Source organism: Crocuta crocuta, unplaced genomic scaffold (genome assembly GCF_008692635.1).
Source record: "Crocuta crocuta isolate KB4526 unplaced genomic scaffold, BGI_CrCroc_1.0 scaffold130, whole genome shotgun sequence".
NCBI lineage: Eukaryota > Metazoa > Chordata > Mammalia > Carnivora > Hyaenidae > Crocuta > Crocuta crocuta.
In genome coordinates, this window is record NW_027527920.1 from 3807493 (window position 1) to 3833412 (window position 25920).

Here is a 25920-nt window from a genome sequence, read left to right on the forward strand (position 1 = left end):
GAGCCCAGGCCGCGGCCGCCACAGCCACCATGCCGGCCCGCTGCGTGGCCGCCCGCTGCGGCAACACCACCAAGTCCGGCAAGTCGCTGTTCCGCTTCCCCAAGGACCGGGCCGTGCGGCTGCTGTGGGACCGCTTCGTGCGCGGCCGCCGCGCCGACTGGTACGGCGGCAATGACCGCTCTGTCATCTGCTCGGACCACTTCGCTCCGGCCTGTTTTGACGTCTCTTCAGTCATCCAGAAGAATCTGCGCTTCTCCCAGCGCCTGAGGCTCGTGGCGNCGAGGCTGGCGGAGGGGGCCCCGGGGCCTGCCCCCTGCACGCTCCTCCGGGCCAGAAAGAGGGCTGCGGCTGCACAGGTAAAGGGACACCAGGAGTCCACCGAGGGTCGCGGAAGGACCCCCGGACTGTGGCTCGGCTCTCCCACCAGTGTCATCTGGGGAAGGTCACCTCGCCTCGACGGGTTCTCTTTCCCCATCTGTAAAATTAGGAGTGTGCGGTAATGGTGACCTCAAGGTCCTATAGAACATGAACGCTTTGGAATGATACTTCCTTCTACCCCTTCCAACCCCCCAAACACAGTCTCGCAGCCTTTTTTAAGTAGAAAGGGTTTCGTTTGGGTAGATCTCAAAGAAATGGGGTGCTTGAAACTGTCTTTGCGTAACTTACGTATCAGCCCGAGGAAGTGTCCGTTATAACTGCCGAAATGATGGGGTGGGAGGGGGGTGAGGGGATGCGGGGCTACTGATGAGGAGGGGGCTTGCTGATAAACTGTCCCTAGCTGCCTTTAAGTGAAATCATCTAAGTGAGCTCAGTTTTCCCACCTTCCCTCTTCTGCTACTTTAGTAATTCTCATAAGCGTGGACTATACTTAACTTTGACTCTGGTTACTATCTTCTTCCCCACTTCCCATCTTCAGACTCCCCAGCTTCTTTGAAATAATCAAACTTCAGCCCTATCACCATTAGGTAGATTAAATTAGGACTCTTAACTGGATCTAAAAGGTGTTCGATTTCTAGAGATGGGAAGCATTCACCAAGAAGTCAAGTAACTGATCTGTAACGAATGTTTTGACTTGAATATTCAGATGCATTCATCAAGTTTTAGAGCTGAAGGAAAACTAAATGCCCATCCAGTCCAAACTCACAATGTATGCCCAAGGATGCCAGTCCCGGAGGTGGATAGTTTCCTCGCGGGCCTGTAATATTTGCTCTAGGTCTAATTGCCAGACCAAAACTTTTTTCTGCAATACCAACCTGGTTCCTACGTTGGTGCTTAGGACCCTTTTAAAGCATCCTGAAATCACTAGGACAAAGAACAAAATTATTAACAAACTACAAGTCCCTGTGTGCTTTTTTGCCCCGCTTACTATACCAGTCCTATCCAAGGCCACTGTCCTTGTGGCTCAGTATGTACCAGTCGTGCTGATCTTTTCCATTTTTGAACATGCTGTATTCCTACCAACAAGCCTTCACTCAGTTGTTTCATGTAATATCCTGCAGTTATGCCCCTTCCACTCCCCGTCATCATCAATGAAGTCTTTTTACTTTAAAAATGAGTTCAGGGGCGCGTGGGTGGCTCAGTCCGGTTGAGCGTCCTACTCCGGCTCAGATCATGATCTCACGGTCTGTGGGTTCGAGCCCTGGGTGGGGCTCTGTGCTGACAGCTTGGAGCGTGGAGCCTGCTTCGGAGTCTGTGTCTCCCTCTCTGCCCCTCCTCTGCTCATGCTCTGTCTCTATATCAAGAATAAACAAAAAAAATTTTTTTTTAAAAAATCAATTCAAACACCCTTTATTCTTTTATCCCCTAATTATATACTCTTTTTCTTCATATATTTCATATGCTTCAATAGCACATATACTTCAATAATACTCATCACAATTGTCACAAAACAATTGTGTGGTTTGCTTAATATTTGTCTTCATATTAGAATGTAAGCTCCATGAGAGCAGGGATCTTATCTGACATGTTCATTATTGTATTGGCAGTACCTAGAACAATATTGCAAATTTTAGGAATTCAATAACTATGGAATTGTGGAGTGATTATGTCACTACAAGAACACATTTTGTATACAATAGAGTGTTCAGTTCTCTGGCAGTTTCCTTTCTCACCAAGCTATGTACCAGTCAAGACTTCTGCCCCATTAATTATTTATCCACTATCACTACCAATCCAACCTTCACCTAAGCACATAAATGTACCTCTATAAATAGATAAATATAAATATGTAGTGAAGGAGAGCAACTTTAAACATGTGCCATGCACACCCTTTTCTTGCTCATAGCTATACCACCTAATCACAACTTGGGAGAAGAAAAGTCAGGCTAGTGAAACAATTAAAGATTTTATAATAACAAAGGCTAATGTTGAGGGAATCCAGAACAGATACCAAACCTATTTTCCAATTAGTATATCCTGCCAAAATTTCTAACAGTCCACATTCCATTAACACACTTGTCGAGTTATTCGGAAACTGTGTTTTAATGGTAGTGACCTTAAAAGTATATAAAGTTAAAAAGAGTTTAGAGTTGTTAGGCATACATTTTTGGCCAGGTCTGGACTGAGAACCGCAGTAACATTGCTAAGACAGTTTACTTATGCCACCTCGGATTCCTTCCAACACTCACTGTTTTCCCACTTCCAGGACCAACTGACTAAAAATCAAATTTCCAGGCATTCTACAACTTTCACTGAGGGGCTATTGTAGGCACTGTTCTGGATGTTTGGTGCAATATGTAGATAAATATAATGGAATGCTCCCCATCTGTAGGGAGCTTGAGAAAAGATTAGGGACTATCTCCAAGGAGGAAGGGGGCTCTGAGGATCACTGGACACTGATATTTTGCTTCGTGAGGCTATGGTTATTGTTTTTCCTTAACAGTTTTGCATTCTTGCTTTTTTTATCCAACCCGAGGTGACATAAGTTCCATATATATCTTCAAATTGGTTTGTCAACTTCCACAGATTATCTGCTGGAATTTGATTGAGACTACACCGAATTTATAAATGAATGTGGGGAGGAAGAACATATTGACAATATTGATTCTTCCAATCCATGAACATAGTGCATCCCTCCATCTGGTTTTCTACATTTCTCTTAAAAATATTTTATGGCATTCTATGTAAAAGTTCTGCACATCTTTTATCAGATTTACTCCTATTTGATTTTACTATTATAAGTAGTATTTAAATTTTTATTTTTTATATATTTATGCAGATAAATTGACTTCTGTTTGACCTCGTATCCAGAAACCTTGTGGAACCTTGTTTATTCCAACAATTTGTAGACACTTTTCAATTTTGTACATGTCTAAAACATATTGGTAAATACTTTTTGATGTTCATGCTTTTATTTTCTATTCCTACTGCACTAACTAGAAACTTTAGTACAGTGTTGGGAACTAAAGAGGTGATGAGGAATCCTTTTCTCCGCCTTGTTTCCAGAGGGAAAGCCTTTAGGTTTACCATTTGATATGATTTATACTATAGGGGTTTTTTTTTGCAGTGCTTTTTATCATAAAAAGGAATATTCCCCTCTATTCCTGCTTTTTGCTACAGATTTAATCATAAGTGATGTTGACTCATATTGAGTGTTTTATCTATTTTCTGAATCTATTCGTGATCCTATATTTTGTCTATTATTCTGTTATTGTGGTGAGTTATATTGCCTGGTTTTGAAATAACAGAATCAAACTTGCATGGCTGAAGTAAACACAGTTTCACCAAAGTGTATTACTCTTTTTTATATACTGCTTCATTTGATTTGCTAATGCTTAGGATTTTTGCAAACTTGATCTATAGTTTTTCCGTATTGAAATTCATTTCTCAGCTTTGGTGTCAAGATTATGCTGACCAGTTTGGAGTTATTTCTTCTTATATCATTCTCTGGAAATGTTTCTATAAATGGACATTATACAGCATTAATAAATTTGGTATTAATATTTGGTAGAGTTCAGTTATTCAGTTTTTTGTTTCTATACTTATTTTGATAAATTGTGTTTTCTAAAAATTCATCAGTTTAAATTTTCAAATATATGGACACAAAATTGCTTATATTATCTTTTGAAATTCTATATGATATGTAGACTATATGATATGATTTTTGCTTTTTCATTTCATTTCATTTTTGATCTACTTCACCAGGTGCTTATTGATTTTCTTAGTCTTTTCAAAGAATAAACTTTGCCTGTTGATCTGTTCTCTGGTATTTTTTTTCTTTTTTATTCTTTTCTATCATTTTTCCTTCCCTGTACTTATTATTTTCAACTTTGATTTTTTTCATTGATGGGTTAGATTTATACATCACTGAGCTAAATGATTAACCTAGATCTTTTCGTATCTATTTTTCCATTAAATAAACTTGTTAAAAAGTGAAAAGCTTCACTTACACTAGGGTATCCTTATGTATTCAGATGTGATATTTCATGCAAAGAATATCTTAAGAATAACTGACTTGTGTATGTGTAGATAAGACAGTGAATTACCAAACTTTAAATTTTGCCCGGTTTCTTAAATTTAAAAAGAAAACAAAACTTTTTTTCCAATATTTTAAAAATCATTTTTGTAAGACTTTTTTTTAGAGTTTTAGGTGCACAGCAAAATTGAGGGGACTATAGAGAGATTTCCCATATTCCCACTGCCCCCACGCATGCATCGCATCCTCCACCAAAGTGATACATTTGTTAGCACTGATGAACCAACATTGAAACATCATTATCACCGGAAGTCCATAGTTTACATTCTAGTTCATTCTTGGTTCTTCTACTTATTAAATTTTTATTTACTCTACTTCTACTCTTCTTTCACTCTTCTTCCACCAAATTAGATCATCGATTTTTCAGAATTTCCATATGAATGACAGATGGGGGATAAGTTTCATATGCTTATTTCCCAATTGTAGAATTTTTCATCCTAGAGTGGATGAAAAATTGACTCCTGAAATAAGGATACATTAGAGATCGTTTGTGGAATACTTTTTTTGCATGATGTTAATAATTCCAGTCTAAAGTAATCAAGCCTAGTCAACTTTTCTATACTCTTTTATGCATGTGAGACCAAACACTGCCATGGAAGCATGGCATTAACTGAATCCCATAAGTTTTTGATGTAGAGTATTACTATTATTATTTAGTTTGAACTATCTTTTTATTTTCATTGAAGTTTATCTTTTAATTTTGTTTTCACGGGTTACTTAGAAGTGTATTTTAAAATTTCCAAACACAGGCATTTTGTAGTTCTATTTTTGTTATAGATTTCTATATCAATTATACTGTGGCCAGAAAGTATATAACATATGAATTTAATCTTTTGAAATTCGTCAAAACTTGTGTTAGGCAAAACATAGGTCAGTGTTTGTAAACATGCCATATTCATGTGAGATGAGTGTGTGTTCTGCAGTTGGGTACAATATTCCATACATGTCTATTAATGTTTAACTGTTCTATATCCTTATGGAATTTTTGTCTGCTTCTTGTATTGATATGCCCCTGTGATTTTGAATTTACATATTTGGTCTTCTAATTATAACAGTTTTTGCATTATATAGTGCTAATATAGCAACATCAGCTTTCTTTAGGTTAGTGTTGGCATAGTATATCTTTTTACAGCCTTTTACTTTCAATCTTTCTGTATCCTTACTCACTTATGGTTGCCCCTTTGAAGAGAATGCTTTTTTCCTGTGGCTGCTTCTCAGTTTTTCTCTGTTTTCCATTTTTACTGTAATGTGCCTAGATATGTCTTCCTTTGTTTTTATTTTGATAAATACAAATAGTACTTTTGTCAAACTGTGTCTTAATGTCTTCTGTCCGTTTTAGTTAATTTTCACATGAGATTTATTCAAATATTGCTTGTGTCCCATTTTTTCTTTTTATCTGGGACTACAATAATATCATATACAATACCTTTTCACCTTATCTGCTATCTTTTGTGATCTTTTCTATATTTTCCATCTTTTTGTCTCTCTCTGCCTCACTTCAAATATTTTATTTTGATGCATGTTCCACTTGATCAATACATATTTGGAAATTCTGCTTCTTAACCTTTTAATATTAAGAAGTAATCAGATATGTGCACAGAAGATTTATGCCCACAAAGATTTCCAATATAGATTGTTTTCATAAATTACAGTATATCTGTACAATAGATTGTATGCAGCCATAAAAATTATGTAGAATATTTAATAATATAGAAACATGATGTATTAAAGGATAAAACAAGGTTATAAAACAGATTATCCAATTAAAAAAAAATAAATAGCAAAAGACCAAAAAAATTCCAAACTATAAAGTTGTTAGCTATGGATAAAGAGATTACGGCGATTTTTTAGTTTATTTTTGCTTCTCTGGGTGGGTGCAAATTTTTCTCAGTGATAAAATGTCTTCTAATGGGAACAGAAGTTATTTTTTAAAGCATGATTAGATTCCTGAAATGCCATTTTAATGAGGCATAAATCTGTTCTGTAAAGAAATAACGTACTTATTCTAGACTCTTGGCTTGGCTTAGAAGTAGATATAGCCAGTGGAAATTAGTCATAATTATAAACAGAAATAAAGGTAGGACTTATATTTTGATTTAAGTCCTTAGTAATAGGAGATATAATTGTTTCTGTTACAAAGGGACTCTTCACAAAGTATCTTTAATGTCTTGCTAGCAACCAAAGATGCCAGCTAAAGTATTTTTTCAGTGGTCTGAAGCTACTTGCCACTATCAGGGCACTAGATAAAATTGCAAAGTACTTTTATTTTGTTTCTCTGTCACTTCTTATTTTTTCTTCCCACAGTCCCCCTTACACATTCCAGAGGTCCTTTCTTAGCTTCTTCCACATAAATTCTAGGCACTCAAGTCTTAGGTTACCTTCTAAGTATCCAAATCCTCCTTCTTTCTACCTCTCACTTCCCCCATGAGTCAGAATTTCCATCTTACATTGTATTTTTTTTCCTCAGGAAAGCATAAAATCATTAAAGCCAATCATATTATTATTTTTTAAACCAATCATATTATTGTATCAAAGTATTTCTCTCCAAGGGATGAAGGACTGAGATTGGGTTTTCTAGAGTAATTACTGCTACACTATCTAATAATTTAATACTAGTAGAATTATTTCTTACAGCAACTGATTTAGGGGGGAAAACAATGAGTTGTAAGCAAATAGCTTAATAGCTCATAGATTTCTTTGACCAGAATGCTTAGCAATTTGTGGTTGCAAATAGTAAAGAACAATATGGCAGAGTTCTTGAGAACTTGGACTGTGAAGCCAGCTTGCCGGGGTTCAAATTCCAGTCTTCCTGATATGTGACCTTGAAAACTATTATTTATAGTCTTTTACTACTTCTCACTTTTGAAAGATAAAACCATACTAGTTAGGCTTACCTTTGATATAGTTCTCTGATTCATATTTTTAGATTACATGTGAAAATGAAATTGCACAAGCACAAGTCCATGCTGATCATCGATCTCCTGGTGTCGCTTCAGTACCTCCTCACTGTGAAGAAGGCCCAGTGCATAAAAGTACACAGATTTCTCTGAAAAGGCCCCCTCACCGAAATGTTGGTATGTTTTGACTCTTCTGTTCATTTATAATTGAGTTAATCTTCTGTATATGAAAGGTATGTGACAAGCCAAGGGTCATTCACAGGCAATCATGTTTATTCCCTGCAGGCATTCAGGCCAAGGTAAAAGGGTTTGGAAAACAACTGTGTAACACCACTACTCAGACAGATGAACTGCAGTCTAGAAGTGCCTCTCTCTCTGACATTTACTCATGACTCAGAGACGGAAGTTGAGAGTGAGCAGAGCGATTTGTCTTACGTTGCTGTGCAGGTGAGAGAAGAGTCCTGTTCAAAACTCCACATCAGATGACTTGGCATGCCGTAGGTTTTCCAATCTTTGCTCACATCATTACTTCTTTGCTCCCATGAATCTTTCACTTTGAGATAGTTGAGCATCAGCAAAATTTGTTTAGCTCTAAGGCAAAAATGTGGCTGTCTGCCAACGTAATGAAGGTAATACTGCCCACAAGCCTCCCCACCTCCCACTTTCACCATTTTTTTTTAAATCCTTGGTGGAAATCGGGTTATAAAACAAAACCACAGTAGCAACATTTCCAGATCAAGATTAAGCACTGAATATTTAAGCTTGCTGCAGAAGCAACCCCCATATGGGACTTACTTGACATTTACAAGTTAGAATGTCACCATCCGAAATAATTTGAAGATACTGGTAAGCACAGCCAAGTCTGATACTGTTAAATGATTTGGGGGTGGAGTCAGGAGGTTTACCCTTGATTATTATTTTTTATGTTGTGTATTTATTAGTTTGTCCATTTGTAATACCATTCAATCTGTGGATCGGTCCCTGGGTGCATTACTGGTGAAGCTATGGCTCATACAGAAAATTTTCGAAGGGAATTAATTGAAACAGAGGGAGAGCTTCAGATACTTAGATTACCTTGTTGATGAAATCTGCATTGGTTCCCATTGCAACAAACCAATTAGCTTGATTCATTTCGATTGAAATTATTAGCATCATGCAAAAAAAAAAAAATTAGTACATTTCTAATGTTATCCCCATTTCAGGAATTGGGTTTTCCTCTATTAATACCACTCTGTTGAACTCCACATTTGGGAAATAAGCATGTGAAACTTAGCTGCTCCATCTGCCACTCACCAGGAAAATGTCTCTGGCAATTCTGTACCACGAAGTGATTTGTTACAATGGTTTCTGAGAAACTTACTAGAACTCTGATCTTCTATTGAGAATAATAAAAACAAATGTCCATTTTATACTTCACATGTCTTGTTGTGCATGATTGGAAGAACTTGCATGCTTTGTATCCTAGATTTAAATAAGATACCAAAGTGATTTTCTCCCAAAGCCAGTTTCATGTGTGACTTAATTTTAATAAAAAGAATAATAAACAAAATATTACTAAAAGTTGTGAGCCTAAAGTATCATTATGTAAACATAATAGCATCATCATCACCATTATTATTATTATTATTATTATTACTGCTGCTTTGGCTTGACTTTGAGATGACTATTTTATGTTTTAAGAGAGCTTTATGTTTTGTGGGGATTTTTTTTTTACTGTTTACTTATTTATTTTAAAAAATTTTTTAATGTTTTATTTATTTCTGAGAGAGAGAGAGAGACAGCAGGAACAAGGGAGGGTCAGAGAGAGAAGGAGATACAGAATCCAAAACAGGCTCCAGGCTCTGAATTAGCTGTCAGCACAAAGCCCGACACGGGGCTCGAACCCACGAACGTGAGATCATCACCTGAGCCGAAGTCGGACGCTTAACCAACTGAACCACCCAGGCACCATGTTTATTTATTTTTGAAGAGAGAGAGAGAGAGAGAGAGAGAGCATGAGCAGGAGAGGGGCAGAGAGAGAAGGAGACATAGAATCGAAAGCAGACTCTAGGCTCCATGCTGTCACCACAGAGCCCAATGCAGGGCTCAACCCTACAAACTGTGAGATCATGACCTAAGCTGAAGTCAAACACTTATACTTGACTGCACACCAACAGGAGCCCCGAGAGACCTTTATGTTTTAAAATTAAGCACATAAATCTTCTGAAGCTAAATACTATCAGTAAGTGCCTATTGTCCCTTGGGCTTTTAAAGATTCTATCTTCTTAATTCTAATCATGATGAATATTATATGCCCATTCATCACCAAATTTCACTGCCATGAGTTTACTTCTATGTGTTAAACAACTTTGAGAGCTGTAGTAGTTCTTTCTCTTCATTTCTTTCTTACTTTCTATTCAGTTAGATTTTTCTTCTCTCACCAATTGAGAATTTGTGTTTGGTTTGTTGAAGCACATGATTTTATTATGTCCTGAAGTAAAATGAAATCCTGGCTTTGTTTGAAATGTAAGGAACTTCTAGCTTATATATATATACTGATTACTGTTTGTATATTTTCAATTATCTTAATTTCTTTAGTTCCCAGATGAGTTTAATGGGAAAGAATGAGATATACTCAAGACTTCCCATGTCATTTTTCATTCGTTTATTTAATAAGTACTTATTAAACATACTCTGTGCCAGATAACTATTCTAGACACCAAGGTATATTGGTGAACAAGATAAAGATTTGGCCCTCTTGATGCTTACCTTTTAGAGGAGAGCCAGGCAATAAACAAGGAAATGAATGAATAATTTTAGATAATGATTAGTGCAATGAAGAAAACAAGGCAGAGTAAGATGTTAGAACATAACTGGGGTCAGGGAAAGGGTTTGCTCTTTTAGGTAGGGTAATCAGGAAAGGCCTCTCTGAAGATAAAATATTTGGGCAGAGACCTGGACAATCAGAAGAAGCAACCATCTAAGGATTGGAGGGCAGAGCATTCCACATGATAGGAATGGCAGGTGCTCTGGTATTTGAGGAAGAACAGGGAGGCTAGGGTGGCTGGAGATAATGAACTAGGCAGAGAATGATGAGATTGGACTGGTATATGAACCAGACCATGTAAGGCCTTTGGGGCCACAATCAATCATTTTCATTTTTTTCTAGACTTACAGTCTATTTTAAATGTATTGTATGGCTGGCATATTGCCAGTATTTCTTATACTTAAAAAACATAATTGGATTCACATGTAAAATCATTGGACTTTAGGCAAGAGAAGAGAGACATGTCAAGAGTATGTGAATATACAGCTTGCTCTGTCAAAAATATTCCTCAGTGGGAATTCTGGAGAGATGATGGCGGTGATGATGTCTTTTCTTTTGAATCTCCCCAAATTTCCTCATGGAAGCAAACAGAGCGGTTCCAATTCTGTTAGTGGCAAGGTAGCTTGTATCAGATTAACCGTCCTGTGGATAACATGTATAGAAAACAACTTTAAGGGACCCAAAGAGCATCAAAAGTAGGTTGAAATAGCAAGTCATCCTTAAAAGAGGTGAACGGCAGTGGGCGAGATATCCTTTGTGTGCCTTCCCGCCCCAGTGCACTCCCCGTTCTGTGCTGTGAAGGGCATCTAGAACTCAAGTAGAAAGTTACCATCTTACTGGCTTGAGGAGTCAGAGTTGAAAATTAAGGGCTCCTGGAGTGAAAAGTGGCAGGGCAAGTCATAGAAAAGTCAAAGCCACTGGGGAGGAGGGCCAAATCTGCTTATCAACCACCCAAGTCTTTGACAATCACCGAAGTACACATGTGTTGTATGGAGAGACCTCAGTGATCCCCAGTAGAAAGAAACAGCTGGAAGCCTTAGCTTAGTTTGATCTTGGAGTTTGAGTCCAGCCAAGTTCACTGGCTGTTAGAACAAAATCCACATGCTTTAGAATAAGATGACAGAATTTGTCATCTAAAATGTCCAGCATAATATTGAAAATCACTTGTCATGTAGAGAAATTGGAAAAGTGTGATCCATAATTAATACAAAAAAGGAAGCAATAGAAATCAACTCCAGGATAACCAAAGTTGTCATTAGCAGAGTTGTCATTAGCAGAGAAGAACTTTAGAAGAGCACTTAAAATAAAACGTGTTCAGACAGAAAAATACAGCAATACCAAATGAAAAGACAGGGAATCTAAGAAGATAAAAGGAAACTAGAAAAAAGAAGCAGATGGAAATTCTAGAGCTGAAAAGAGACAAGCTATCAAAGCTGACACAAGAAGATACAGAAAACCAGAAAACCTGAATCACTCTATATTTTTAAAGAAGTTGAATTTGTAATCATAATCCTTTCACAAAGAAAATTCAATGCCTAGGTGACTTCACATGTAAGTTCTATCAAACACATAAGGAAAAAATGCAAATGTTACAGAAACTCTTTCAAGAGAAGCATTAAGGAACACTTTCCACTTCATGAGCTCCACATTATCCTATTACCAAAACTGGGCAAAGACATGATAAGAAATTACAAAGCAATATCCCAATGTGAATGTAGGGGCAAATATCCTTAACAAACTATTAGCGAACATATCCTGCGATGTAACAATAATACATCATGTCCAAGTATAGTTTAGCTCAACACTGCAAGATTAGCTTCATGCTCAAAAATTAAACAATGCAATCACCGCATTACGAGAATAGAGGAGAAAAATCACATGATCATCTCATTTAATTTAGAAAGAGTATTTGAGGGGCGCCTGGGTGGCTCAGTCAGTTAAGCGTCCGACTTCAGCTCAGGTCATGACCACACAGTCCATGGGTTTGAGCCCCACATCAGGCTCTGTGCTGACAACTTGGAGCCTGGAGCCTGCTTCCGATTCTGTGTCTTCCTCTCTCTCTCTCTGCCCCTCCCCTGCTTGTGCCCTCTCTCTGTTTCTTAAAAGTAAATAAATAAACATAAAAAGAAAAGAGTATTTAACAAAAATCAAGATCCATTTATGATAAAGACTCTCTGCAAACTAAGAGTAGAAGGGAACTGTTTCTCAGTCTGATAAATGACAGCCATGATATAGATACCAATAATATCAATAGTTAATGTTCAAGGGCTGAAACTATCAGAAATAAGAATCAGGAACAAGGCAAGGATATTCATTCTTCAGTACTTCTAGTCAAAATTGTAGTGAAGATCCTAATTAGTGCAATAAAGGCAAAAAGAAAAAAAAGTAAAATGCATAGAAGTTTAAAAGGAAGATATAGAGGGACCAGATTGCCTCTGTTGACTGAGCATCAACTCTTGATCTCAGCTTAGTTCATGATCCCAGGATTGTGGGATCCAGCCCCACATGGGGCTGTGCACTGAGCGTGAAACCTGCTTAAGATTCTCTCCCTCTGTCTCCCCCACTCGCATGTGCTCTCTCTCTCTCTCAAATTAAAAAAAAAAAAGTAATAAAAGGAAGATGTAAAACTTTTAAATACAGATCATGTACATAGAAATGCCCATGGGATCTACAAAAAGCTAATCGAACTAATAAGTCAGTTTAGTAAAGACATGTATAAAAACCAATTGTATTGCTGCATATTAGCAATGAACAATTGGAAAGTGAAATAAAAAACCGACACCATTTACAATATAAAAATACAAAGGGTTTAGAATAACCCAAGTGTTGGATAGAGAAGAAGCAACCTGAAGTCTCATACATGGCTGATGAGAATGTAAAACGTTAAAACCACTTTAGAAAACGGTTTGGCAAACTTTTATAAAGTTAACACACCCATATCATTCAACCAAGCAATTCAATTCCTAAGTATTTATCCAAGAGAAATTAAAATACATGCCTACACAAACACTTTTACAAGGATGTTTCTAAGAGTCTGAATCTGAAAACAACCCAAATGTTCATCAACAGGTGAATGGACAAGCAAATTATAGTATATCCAGACAATGGAATTCTCCCAGCAATAAAAGCATGTGTGTAACAATGTGGATGAATTTTGAAAACATTTTGCTGAGTGAAAAAAATCCAGATTCAAATAAGAGTACATGTACTGTATTTCCATTTGCACAAAATTCTAAAAAGGAGAGAGAGAGACAGAGAGAATCAACCTGTAGAAAGAAAAAGATAATCAGCAGCTGCCTAGGACTGGGGCAGAGAGGAAACGACCTGCAAAGGGGAGAAGGAAATGTTTAGGTTAATGTGGGTGTTGTAGACCCTGATGTGGTCATAGTTACATCAGTACATATCCTTGTGGTGGTGTCAATTATACCTTTATGAAGCTGACTGAAGAAAACAGCAATACATGCTAATTGCCAAATGACCAGTAAAAACAACAAATTCTGTAGTTTTTTTAAGGTAGACTTCACAGAAGAAGCAGAATTGGAATTGCCCTTTCAGAAGAGATAAGATATAGATGTTCTACATTTAAAAAAAAAAAAAACTGAGCAGGGGCACCTGGGTGGCTCAGTTGGTTAAGCATCCAACCTCGGCTCAGGTCATGATCTCATGGTTCTTGAGTTCGAGCCCTACGTCGAGCTCTGTGCTGACAGCTCAGAGCCTGAAGCCTGCTTCAGATTCTGTCTCCCTCTCTCTCTTCCCCTCCCCCACTCACATTCTGTCTGTCTCTCTCTCAGAAATAAACTTTTAAAAAATTTTGAAAAACTGAGCAAAGAAAAAGTCAACACAGGCATAAATGCAGTAAGAGCAGAATGGGTGGCTTGAAGGGATGGTGGTGGCCTCATTACACTGAAGGCAGAGGCTCCTACAAGGGAACTGTGGGAGATTCAGATGGAGGGAGGAGAAAGTTGGGGGGCAGAATGTGGCCAGAACAAAGAGATTGGCCTTTATTCTTTGGGTGCTAAATGGCCTTTTGAGATTTTTGAGCAGGGAAGTACATTAGGTGAATGAATCTGGAGTATGGTGTGGGAAGATCAGCAGGGAGAGAATTTGTTCCGGCTAAGATGGCAGGCTCTTGCAGTAGTCGTGGCTTGAGAAGATCAAAGATTGAACTAGAGTGAGAAGGGCACAGAAGGGAGGCGATGCTGAGAAGGAAGAATTGACTGGCCATCCTAGACATGAATATTAGGTTTAGTCACTGAACTTGTGAACAAGGACAGAGTAAACAATGAGTTTCCAAGCCTGGGAGTACAATTCGTAGAAAAAAGAAGCAGTCAGTTTGGGGAGAAAGATTCTGATTTCAATTTTAGGAGTCAGTTGACTGAGAAACCCTCCTTGACCCTACTCTTTACTCTTTTTTTTTTAAAGTTAATTTATTTATTTCAAGAGAGACAGAGACAGACGGGGAGGGGGTGCAGAGACAAAGAGGGAAAGAGAGAATCCCAAGAAGGCTCCACACTGTCAGCTCAGAGCCCTATGCAAACCATGAGATCATGACCTGAGCCCAAATCAAGTGCCAGACGCTTCACTGACTGAGCCAACCAGGCACCCTACCCAGATTTCTGCTTTTACCTCTGTCTTAAGACTGGATGAAGTGTCACTGCATACACCAAAGTGTGTCATGCTCAGCCTATCACAACATTTAGCTCCTTGTACTGTGACTTTTGACCAATCTCCCCCAGTAGGCTCTGTAAACTTGAAAATAAGGACTGTCTTTCATGAGTATTGCCATGTGCCAAGCATTGTTCAGAGAGTCCTAGGGTTTTGCATATGTGCTTAGCACACAATGAGTGCTTCTAAGTATTTGCTAAGTAAGTACTGAATGTTGAGTTTGAGAGGATAATGGAATGGGAAAGTGGGTGCATGCCTCAGTCAATTACAGTGGTGAGTTTGGGAGATATATTCCGGGGAGGTATTTACCTAAAAGTGATCGTTGAAGCTGTGATAAAGGACAGCTTATAAGTCTCCTGTGGCATTTCATGTCTTCATTACTTACCTGGCAAATTTGCTCCGAAATGAGAAGGAGAAACCAAGAAAATGAACGCAAGCCTGCATTATCCATTAGTGCAATTAACAACCTTCTGAATATTCAGGAAGGGGCTCTTCCGATAACCGGCACACAAGCTTTGCCTGGCATTTGATGCCGACCTCTTCCCTTCTGTACCAATAAAAATGAAGCCGTGACATTTGAGAAAGTGGGAGAAAAGTTCCAGGGAGGTGGCAGCAGCCTGGATGCATCTTTTGGTTTTCACCCTGGTTGGGTTCCGAGGCCCCACCACTTATCAACTGTATGAGCTTAGACAAATTACTCCACCTCCCTGGGGTTGTGTCTTCTCGTCTGAAAACCCGTGGTTTTACTACCTACATCTGATTTTTGTCGAGAGGATTAAAGCAGGTCCACTATGCCGAGCTCTTAGAACAGTGCCTGCCCCTGGGAAGCACTCTGTAACTCTTAGCTAGAGGCAGGGAGGCGTGGTGGAGAAGAGCACAGTCCCTGGAGCTCACTACCTGGGCTCGAATTCTGGTTCTGTCACCTACCAGGCAAGTTAATGTGTTTGTGCCCTGTTTCCTTGTCTGGAAAGCAGGGGTGTTATTAACATCCCTATCGTAGGTTTGTTATGAGAATTACATGAATAGCAGCCGCCAAAGACACTGGCTGACGGATGGCAAAAATCAGGTTAGTGTTCATGGTGATGACCGCCACTCCCTTACTCTGATATCTTGAGTCTCCAGCTCCATCTGGTCTCTTCACTGCCCCTCCTCCCTCAGGGCCAGGATGACTAATGGATGCTTGCTACTAAGGAGCCCACAGCGACACTAGATGGGGTTACTGAGCTAAAGCACTTAAGGACCGGCCCGGCAGCCACCTCAAATTTTTGGAGCTGAACAAGACTTTAAGAATGTTCTGGTCCGCCCTCTTTATTTTGCGGATGAAGAAGCTAAGGATCAGAGAAGGCGTCTGATGTAATCCCCGCCTGCAGTTGTCTCTGAAATCTACTGTCCCCAAAAGTTTCTGGGAAATCCAATCCCACCCTTCATCAGAAATGATGGAATAATAAAGCTAGACGTGCTTACAGACCCTAATTTTTTTTTTTCTAGAATCATTTGATCAAACCCAAATGATCCTCTAAGTTCCACAGGATCAGGAGCAAGCTGCCATCGTTCACCGACTGCCGTGTCGGGATGTGCTAGAAGTTCCGCTGACACTCGCTGAATGAATGATAGGGACCTATCATGTTTTTACAGTTCTATGGGGCCCCCTGGGGGCTCCCTCGTTTAAGCACCTGGCTCTTGATTTCAGCCCAGGTCATGAAGTCACGGTTCGTGAGTTCAAGCCCTGCGAAAGTTCTAGAGATTTCAAATCTTCCTCAACACTTTCTCCAATGCTCTCTGAAGGGGATTCCTCCTAACACAGCCCCATTCCCTTCATGTAAAAATGCCAGTCAATCCTTTTCTCCTTTTTCTAGTCTCTGTGAAGGTGTTAGAGCTGGAAAGAACTGTGGAAAAAAATCAACCAGTCAAATGGTGATTGGGTCCATGGTAGTTTTGTCAATGAAAACACTAAATTAGGAGGTTTGCGCGTGGTTAGGTAAACTAACTGGTCAGTGGCAGAACTAACATTGGAATCTCCCTTAGCTCATCACCCTTAAAAATAATTCAGTCTGCTTCAAGAGACTATCACATTTCTTCCACCTGCCCTTTAACAGTTTCCTAACCTTTCCTCCGTGTCATATTCTCCACATTATTATTAATTTTGATTGCTTCCCGCTGGAAGCAAGCTTACCATTCATGTCCTTCCTATTCCAGGACAACTAACCTACCTTATCATGGCTCCTCACCCACCAACGGTGTGCACTTCTGGTTCTTAATCCCTGTCCTTGAAAAGAAACAGTGGGTCCTTTTTCCTGCCTATGCCAGGAGGGGTGGGGGTTTCAGATATTCCAAGGGCGTCATCCCTGCCTGGTTAGTGTCAAAACGGACGGGTCCCAGACATAGGACACCCCCAGGGTCGTTCCAAGACGGTGTTTACCATTCTATTTAGAGCCTCAAAAGTGTGTTGGGCTCTGCGATAACATGACCCGGGGCAAGCCCCAAGCAGAGTGTCTCCTGGCGGTACCCAATGGCATCCAGGTTCTGTTTTGCTAACACCACCAGGAAATGAAGAATTTCTACAGCCAAGCACTGTCTCCTTTTAATCCTTTCTCTACACTTCTAATGGCTTACTGGTTTCGTTTTGTTTCGTTTTGTTTTTTACCAACTCTACTATCTTGTTGTGGTGGATTTCTCTAAATGGCCATAAATTCTTCCACACCTATTAAGAGGTGAAATCTATTTATCGACTCCTTGAATCCGACTTGGCCGTATGACTCACTTTGGCCAGTGGGACATTAGCAAAAGCGATTTGCGCTGGAGCTTTGAAAGTGCTTGAGCACTGGGGTTGTTCTAGCAGTGTTTGGCACCCTGGGACTGCCACGTAAATAAGCCCAAGCTAGCCCACTAGAGGAAGAGGGGAAACGCAGCCAGACCCTGCCTAGAGTCTTCTAAATCACCAAACATATGCGTGAGGATTCATCCAGTCACTGCTGACATGCCAGCTGAGTGGAGAAACATGAGCGGGCCTGAGGTTATCAGCCATGCCTGTTCAGACAGAAGAACTTCTCAACCAACTCACAGAATGATGACATAAATTAATGGTTGCTTTCAGTCATTACATTGTGCAGTAGAGTGGTATATAGGAAATGCTCCAACACACACACACACACACACACACACACACATATAGGTAAAGACTCCTTAAAGAAATGGCAATCAGTATTTTCCTATCTTCTATCATCCTAGGTTTAGTTAACCATTCTGATTATACATGATATTTTATGTGAGTGAGGGGCTAACAGTATGCCTATTAACTAAATTGAGTCAACTGCAGGTTTAGACTTAGGTGCCCTCTGCTTGGCGATGCATCATTAAAGGTCATGTCTTTCACAGGTATTGGAATATCTTGGGAAATAAGGTCCTGGCTCTGTACGCACAGATCCACTCCATGGTTTCAGATCCAGACCACTCTCCTCATGCATGGACACAATGGCTATTTTATTTTATTTTAACCTTTTTATTAAAATTTTTTTATTAAAAATTTTAAATGTTTATTTTTGAGAGAGAGAGAGAGAGAAAGAGGGAGACACAGAGCACAAGTGAGGGAGGGGCAGAGAGAGAGGGAGACATAAAATCCAAAGCAGGCTCCAGGCTCTGAGCTATCAGCACAGGGCCTGATGCAGGGCTCAAACTCATGAACTGCGAGATCATGACCTGAGCTGAAGTCAGGCGCTTAACCGACTGAGCCACCCAGGTACCCCCACAACAGCTTTTTTTAGATTCTGCCTGTGGAACTTCTCTACTGAATTTCCTATACTATTATTTTTTAAAGTTTATTTGTTTATTTTGAGAGAGAGCATGCATGTGGGCAGGAGCCAGAGAAAGGCAAGGAGAGAGGGAGAGAGATAATTCTAAATTGGTTCCGTACTCTACACAGAGCCCGATGTGGGGCTCAATCTCACAAATGTGATATCCGCACTTGAGCCAATATCAAGAGTCAGACCCTCAACAGACTGAACCACCCAGGTGCCCCAAACTTCCTCTATTATTACAGTGCCAATAACTCTCTCCTTCTTGACAGTTTTCTCATCCTTTTAGGAAACACACACTTTGGGAAACCCTACACTGTATCATGATTTTATCCCCAACATCATCCCAGCCTTCTAATCCAGAATCTACCAACAACTCTCTCCTTCTTGACAGTTTTCTCATCCTTTTAGGAAACACACACTTTGGGAAACCCTACACTGTATCATGATTTTATCCCCAACATCATCCCAGCCTTCTAATCCAGAATCTAGGTCCCCCAAACTGGACCCCTTGGGCTGTTACTTCCAAGTATGCACCCCTTCCATTCAGCTCTAGCACAATCTGAATGGTTTCTCATTCATTCATCAAACATGGCAGAATCGGTCCTTCCCTCAAATATCTTACAGCATATCCAAAAATTCTTAAAACCAATTCCAGTTATGCGTTAGGTAGAATTTGATTCTCAGTGAGATGATGACCTGGAGAGGGATAACAATTAACTAATAAGCTTAATCCAGATAGTTCTGTCCTGAACTGTATTACCCTTTGGGGTTGGTTGATGCAACTTCACATGAATCTGACATGTCGCAAAACAGTGATAACCAATCAACATGGCATTCATGCGTATTTCTAAAACTGAAAAACCACAGTATGATATTGCAGCAAAATTTTGATGACGAAGTGTGGGCTGCTCTGCAGCAAACCCTTCCAATTCAATTTGAGGATGACTCACCCATTCCAGTCTTCAAGTCAATGGGGAAAACCATGTGCTGCATCTTTTATCTGGCAACCGTCTTTGCTGTTGAACTCCTCAGAGAGTTGCTGAGGGAAATGACAGAGCTTAGCTCGGTACAGGACAGAGATTTTGCATGGACATTTCCAAGCTTCAAATAAACCGTCCCCTGGATTTTGAACCAAACTTAAAGAAACCAAAGGAAACCTCTTACGTTCAGAGTGTCAAAAATAGGAAGGCTTGTCCAGTAAAGTGGAAGCCAGTGATCAAATCGGAAGCTTTCCAGTAAATAATTATTTTTAAGCTGCAGCTCTGTGCTTTAATTTTAATAGTATTTTCCCATTAGGAAAAGCAACAATACACTCAGTGTTGGAGATTAAGAGAAAAACAAACATGAATGAATAAACAAATAAAAGTTATCTGTTTCTTTAAGGTGCAATTGCAAGGAAGAGAAACCCTCTCTAGTTAGCTCAAGGCAAAAAAGGGAGATTATTGGAGTCATAACAGGGACAAAAGTATTACAGTTGAATATCTACAACCTTTCCCTACTGTGTTTTTAAGGAGAGAGAGAGAGAGAATATGTGTGTGTATGTGTGTGTGTACACCTGCATGTGCTACTTAGCTTCTGAGCCTGTATTGTAGACAGTAATAACCAATAGAGCTGCAGATCTCTGCTAGCCAGCCTCCTCTACTGGTGTGCCCCCCAAGATGGCCACAGCCCTAAGTCTACATGTATCCATCCCACTGCTATCAAACACTTTCTGGGTTTAATACTCAAGTTTTTATTTTTTTTTAAATGTTTTATTTATTTCTGAAAGAGAGAGAGACAGCATGAGCAGGGGAGGGTCAGAGAGAGGGAGACACAGAATCTGAAATAGGCTCCAGGCTCTGAGCTGGCTGTCAGCACAGAGCCCAATGAGGGGCTTGGGCCCACGAACCAGGAGATCATGACCTGAGCCGAAGTCGGATGCTTAACCAACTGAGCAACCCAGGTACCCCAATACTCAAGTTTTTCAAGGGAGTCCCTGATAGGTTCACCTTGGATCAGGTGTCTGTGCAGGGTCCAATCACCTATCACTGGAAGAGAGCCTAAAACTCCTCTTTTGGATTTAGAGGAGTGGGGCTATGGAACATATTAGAACATATTATTTTTATTATTTTAGAAGATTGGGTAGGGAGAAAATGATTGACATCCATAGGACAAATGCAATGCCATCCTGTTAAAATTTCAGTGTTTTTCCTTAGATGATATGCTTTGTAGAGCAGCATACATGTATTAATATGGTTCATATACTATATAGACATTTTTGTGCCTCGGTATTTTTGTTTACTTGGAAATAACCATTTCTTCTCATCATTCAAAACTTTCTCCAAGCACTTTGAAGGTTGCATAATACTCCATTGTATGAATACTAGTATATATATGAATTATTAGATATGTGATTTTCAAGTCTTGACTATTTATTATTTTTTTTTTTTTTAGTGTTTATTTTTGAGAGAGAGAGAGCATGAGCAGGGTGAAGCAAAGAGGGAGGGAGACACAGAATCTGAAACAGGCTCCAGGTTTTTAGCTGTCAGCACAAGCCTGATGCGGGGCTTGAACTCACAAATCATGAGATCATGACCCGAGCTGAAGTCGCACGCTTAACTGACTGAGCCACCCAGGCGCCCCAAGTCTCCACTATTTAATATAAAACTGCAATAAACATTTCTGTACCTTAATCTTTGTGCATATATCTCATCATTTCTTAGAGATACGTAGAAGTGGGATTACTAGACCAATACACATAAATATATATTTTTTTACTGCCAATTAGTTTTCCAGTAAGTTTGTGCCAACGTGTCCCCCCATCAGCAATGACTGTGTGGTCAGCTCATTTTAGCACCAGCTCTTACCCATTTAGAAAGAGAAAGCAGGAAAGTGGACATTGCCACTGTATACAGTTTTTGCCAATGCCATGTACCGTATTTAACGCCTCACTTAGGTTGACTAAAGCTTAAAGCTGAAATTCTGAAAATATGGTCCCTAGGCCAGTAGCATCAGCATCACCTGCAACTTACTGGAAATGCAAATTCTTGAGCTCTGCCCTAGACCTACTGAATCGGGAACTCTGGGGGTGGAGCCATCTTGAGTTTTAATGAGCCTCATAGGCGACTCTGATGCCCACTCAAGATTGAGAAGCACCAACTGAAAGCATTGAAGAATCCTTTCTAAGCCCTCCCAAGTGCTTCCCCCTTTTGAGTGCTAGTTTATGAGCCCTGACCATTTATAAGAAACTGTTTCCCGTAGGATAAAGGCAGTAGTTTTAGTTTAGAGAGTCCCGAGTTATAAGTCCCGTGTGACTCCCTACTGGGTATGGAGCCAAACACACGTCATAATGACTTATCACAGTGTTGTAGCTTACATTTCAAGGTGAACATTTTTCTATATCATTTCACCTAAATGAGACACTGGAGGGAAGTTTTAAGCTAAGTTACCCCAGATGTTCCATGGTTATGCAAGAGTGCAAAACAAAACATGTTTTCCCCACTGAACGAAAACACAATATAAGTTTTCTTTTAGCAGCTGTGGCTGGAGATTGCAAAATGGAATAATCTGGCTACCCTCCAGGCTATTAGTACCCCCTCCCCCTCCCCGAAGGGCCAAGGACAATCAAGCCAAAGAGAAGGAATAACACAATGCTCTCAAGTTCACAGCTAATACTGAGAAATGGAGCTGCTGGAGCATCTGGAATGTATCAGAATAGAGGTGACAAAGGAGTGCAGAGCACCTCGCCCCACCACCTCTGAATCAAACTACCTCATTTATAGTGGCCCTGGGAGGCATGACCCCGAATATTCATCTCAAAGTAATGCATGCTGGGGCGCCTGGGTGGCTCAGTCAGTTAAGCATCAGACTCTTGATTTCCGCTCAGGTCATGATCTCAGGGTTCATGAGTTGGAGCCCCCCACCAAGCTCTGTACTGACAGCATAGAGCCTGCTTGGGATTCTCTCTCTGCCCACCCCTTTCTAAATGAATAAATAAACTTAAAAAAAAAAATGGTAATGTGTGCCAGGATTTCAAGGCAGCTGGTAGGTGCAGTAGAAAAAATTGGGGATTTTCCAGTCATCTTAAAACCCTTTACACAGCATGGCAGCAATGGCTGTCTTCTTTGCCTGGACTTGATAATATCTCCACTTCCACGGTCATTCAGACCTTAGCCCCATTGCACTTCTAGAAGAAGGCAGGGTGGTATAACAGGAGTCAGATAGCACACATGTAATTTTCATCCTCTGCCACACAGCAGGTACAGCAAGTCACTTAATTTTGCTAAATGTCCATTTCTGAACATTACCTCATTGAGATTGCTGCAAAGATTAAATGAAGTCATGTGCATAGCTCACAGCCATTGCTTCATGAATGGTCATCCCCTTATCTCCTTACAGGGCTTGGTGTCTTTTCACTACGTCTGTCCCCACCCTAGTATGAGGAACACAAAAAATTATTCTGTCGAAACTCAGAAAAAAATTGCATCATTCACAAGAAGTTCTTTTCTAAACACTCTTGTCTCTCAGTCTTTGATCCTTCACCGTGACCCCAACACCTCTTTCTCTCGGGAGCCTCTGAACGAAGAGGTCTGCAAAAAGCCATCCCTTTATGAGTTGGCCAGTGTCCCAACCAGAGCTTCCTGTCGGGAGGGGTACAGCGAGATGTGGAGTTATCTGCCTGGACCTTGTCAGTCTGGGGCCCTGGGCCTTCAAGATTCCAGCCCTGATCAGCCTCCTACTGAATTCTTTACCAACGGGCACCCACTGCTACTTCAAGTCCGTCACAAAACCCCCATTCCAGACCTTCCTAAGGGCAGACGTGACCCCAAGCTCAGCCCGTGTCCAGAATTACATATATTTCAACTGCCTTCTAAACCCCAATGCCTCCTTCTTGGCCTCTCAGAGGCCAGTCATTTAATGGCCCTGAGGGGTTCAACCTTGGAAAACAGGATAAAAACTGAGGAGAATTATTATCATTTTAATGTCTACCTGATTTAACTGAAATTTCTTTTTTTTTTAATAGTTTATTGTCAAATTAGTTTCCACANTTTAATGTCTACCTGATTTAACTGAAATTTCTTACAGTGTGATTGATTTCCTTCGAACCCTTGTACTTGGACCCGTATTGCTTAGTAATGGGTTAAGCGTTTCCAGATTCCCAGATATTCTCTCCCTTCATCTGTCCCCTCATTGCACGAAGTTTCTGAGAACTTAGAAGCTAAAGTCTGAATTTGATCCTGAAGATTATTTACACTTCCAGAGTGTCATCTGTAAGGCCAGAACAGTTGCATAGGATGCTGGTTAAGATTAGCATACAGGCAACATAACCTAATGATACTACTCAGTAATGAAGGGATGGAGATTACCGACTGGCACTGCAGTCTTACTGTTTAAAAATTTCTCAGCTGGGCATTCCGAAAATAGATGTCAAATTTTGTTTTGTACATTCAGTTCTAAAATTCCTTGACGTCAGTCAATTATTCTTTCATTCAATAAATATTTAATAAGTGCTTAATATGTATCAGCACTAAAAAAAATATTTTTTAAGTGGCGGGAGGCCACATGGGTGGCTAAATGGGTTAAGCGTCCATCTTCAGCTCAGGTATGATCTCACAGTTCGTGGGTTTGAGCCCTGAGTCGGGCTCTGTGCTAACAGCTAGCTCAGAGCCTGAAGCCTGTTTCAGATTCTGTGTCTCCCTCTCTCTCTGCCCCTGTCTGCTCACGCTCTGTCTCTATCTCTGTCTGTCTCTCTCTCAAAAATGAATAAACATTAAAAATAATAGACTCAAAGGACATAAAGGGAAAATGTAACATGTGACTCTTCGTTGGTCTTGACTTTTGTTATTAGGCATAAAAAAATTATTGGAATGGAACATTTGGGGGTAATGTGAATATGAACTAGATATTAGGTGATTGTGGAGCTATTGATAATTTTGTTATATGTGGCCATGGTACTGCAGTTAGGTAGGCAAATGCCTTTATTTTTAGAAGACAGGCTAGAGTGAGTACATACTGGCGAGGCAACAACGATGGCAAAATTTTAATAATTAACAAATTGTTTTACATTTATTTATTTTTGAGAGACAGAGACAGACCATAAGCGGGGGAGGGTCTCAAACTCTTGGAACTGTGAAATCATGACCTGAGCTGAAGTTGGACACTCAACCGACTGAGCCACCCAGGCACCCCTTTAACAATGTTTTAAAATATTTTTATTTTACTTTATTTTAGAGAGAGTGTGCATGCATAAGCAGGGGAGAGGGGCAGAGAGAGAGAGAGGGAGGGAGAAAGAGAAAATCTTAAGCAGGCTATGCACTGAGTTTGATCCCATGACCCTGGGATCACAACCTGAGTGGAAATCAAAAGTTGGACGCTCAACTGACTGAGTCACCCAGGCGCCCCTAACAATTTTTAATCGAGTAGGGTTTATAGGGATATTTATTTATTATTCTCACAACCTCTCTGCATAAAAATAATAACAAGTTTTGGGAAAGAAGCCAGCTACCATCGAGCAGAATAGGGTTTGAGACAAGAGCAACTTCTCCTTGAATCAGACAAGGATTCCTCTAGAATGGAAGCAAGACTAAAAAGGAGGAAAATAATTGTGTGTCAGTGGCATTGACTCTAGGCATATGGGGTGAGCCTAGCAAAGATCTCCATGCCCCATACTTGGCATTGAAGCAGCCTAAAGAGCCCCTGACTATTGATCTAGACATCTCAGTAGATGGATTCATGGGGAAACAGATACCTGGTGACCAGATGCTTGGAATCTTTATCCAAGTCCAACTTATGGGATTGGATTAAAACTGATACCCAGTTTCCATTACCCCAAAGAGTTACATTTTCCCTACATCTGAGTTAATGGACTTTCTTATCTTATGCACTAAACTGCTGACTCCAGAAAGGAAGGTCCACCCAAGTAAGTGATGTTTTGGCAGAAATCTGGAAGATTGGTAGGATCCTAGCACCCGCCCCCCCGCCCAAACTCACCAAGTCTGTGGGCATTCTCTGAGGTATCTCACCTGTCTGAACGGACAAGTGTAGCTGGGCATCACCTGGCTATCGTTCTTCTATTGCTTCAGCACTTCTCTGCTAGACAGTGCAATCTCCCCTGGGCACAGCCATGTCCACTAGGTGCCACAGGCTTCCTCCGGCAGCCAAGGAAGGGCACCGGAAGTGCAGAGCAGTGAGATATTGTTATATGCAGTGGCAGAGGATGCCTCCCCCTTTGTGTGCATGTTCAGTTAGGGAGGTCCCAAAGTCATGTTCCTTCTGCCCAAACATTTACATGGGTTCTAAGGAAAC

General features: G+C 40.2%; 1 protein-coding gene and 1 long non-coding RNA gene across 3 annotated transcripts; one reads left to right on the forward strand and one right to left on the reverse strand.

The window, feature by feature from the left end:
- The first annotated feature begins 6 nt into the window (after positions 1-6).
- On the forward strand, positions 7-8787 carry THAP10 (THAP domain containing 10). 2 transcript variants are annotated; one of them, XR_013330770.1, is made up of 4 exons: positions 7-356; positions 7401-7548; positions 7657-7818; positions 8574-8787. XR_013330770.1 is itself a non-coding variant. In XM_077746295.1 (3 exons), exons 1-3 carry the CDS (start codon positions 30-32, stop codon positions 7761-7763), a joined length of 582 nt encoding a protein of 193 aa, XP_077602421.1. In that variant the 5' UTR covers positions 7-29; the 3' UTR covers positions 7764-8787. The 2 variants fall into 2 exon arrangements, 1 of the variants encoding a protein (XP_077602421.1); XM_077746295.1 differs by having other exon boundaries at positions 7657-8787.
- On the reverse strand, positions 1050-25879 carry LOC144216857 (uncharacterized). Its single transcript, XR_013330774.1, has 2 exons — positions 25638-25879; positions 1050-1732 (listed from the first exon to the last, which is right to left on the reverse strand). It is a non-coding gene; the product is annotated as an uncharacterized LOC144216857 (long non-coding RNA).
- Positions 25880-25920: the final 41 nt, after the last annotated feature.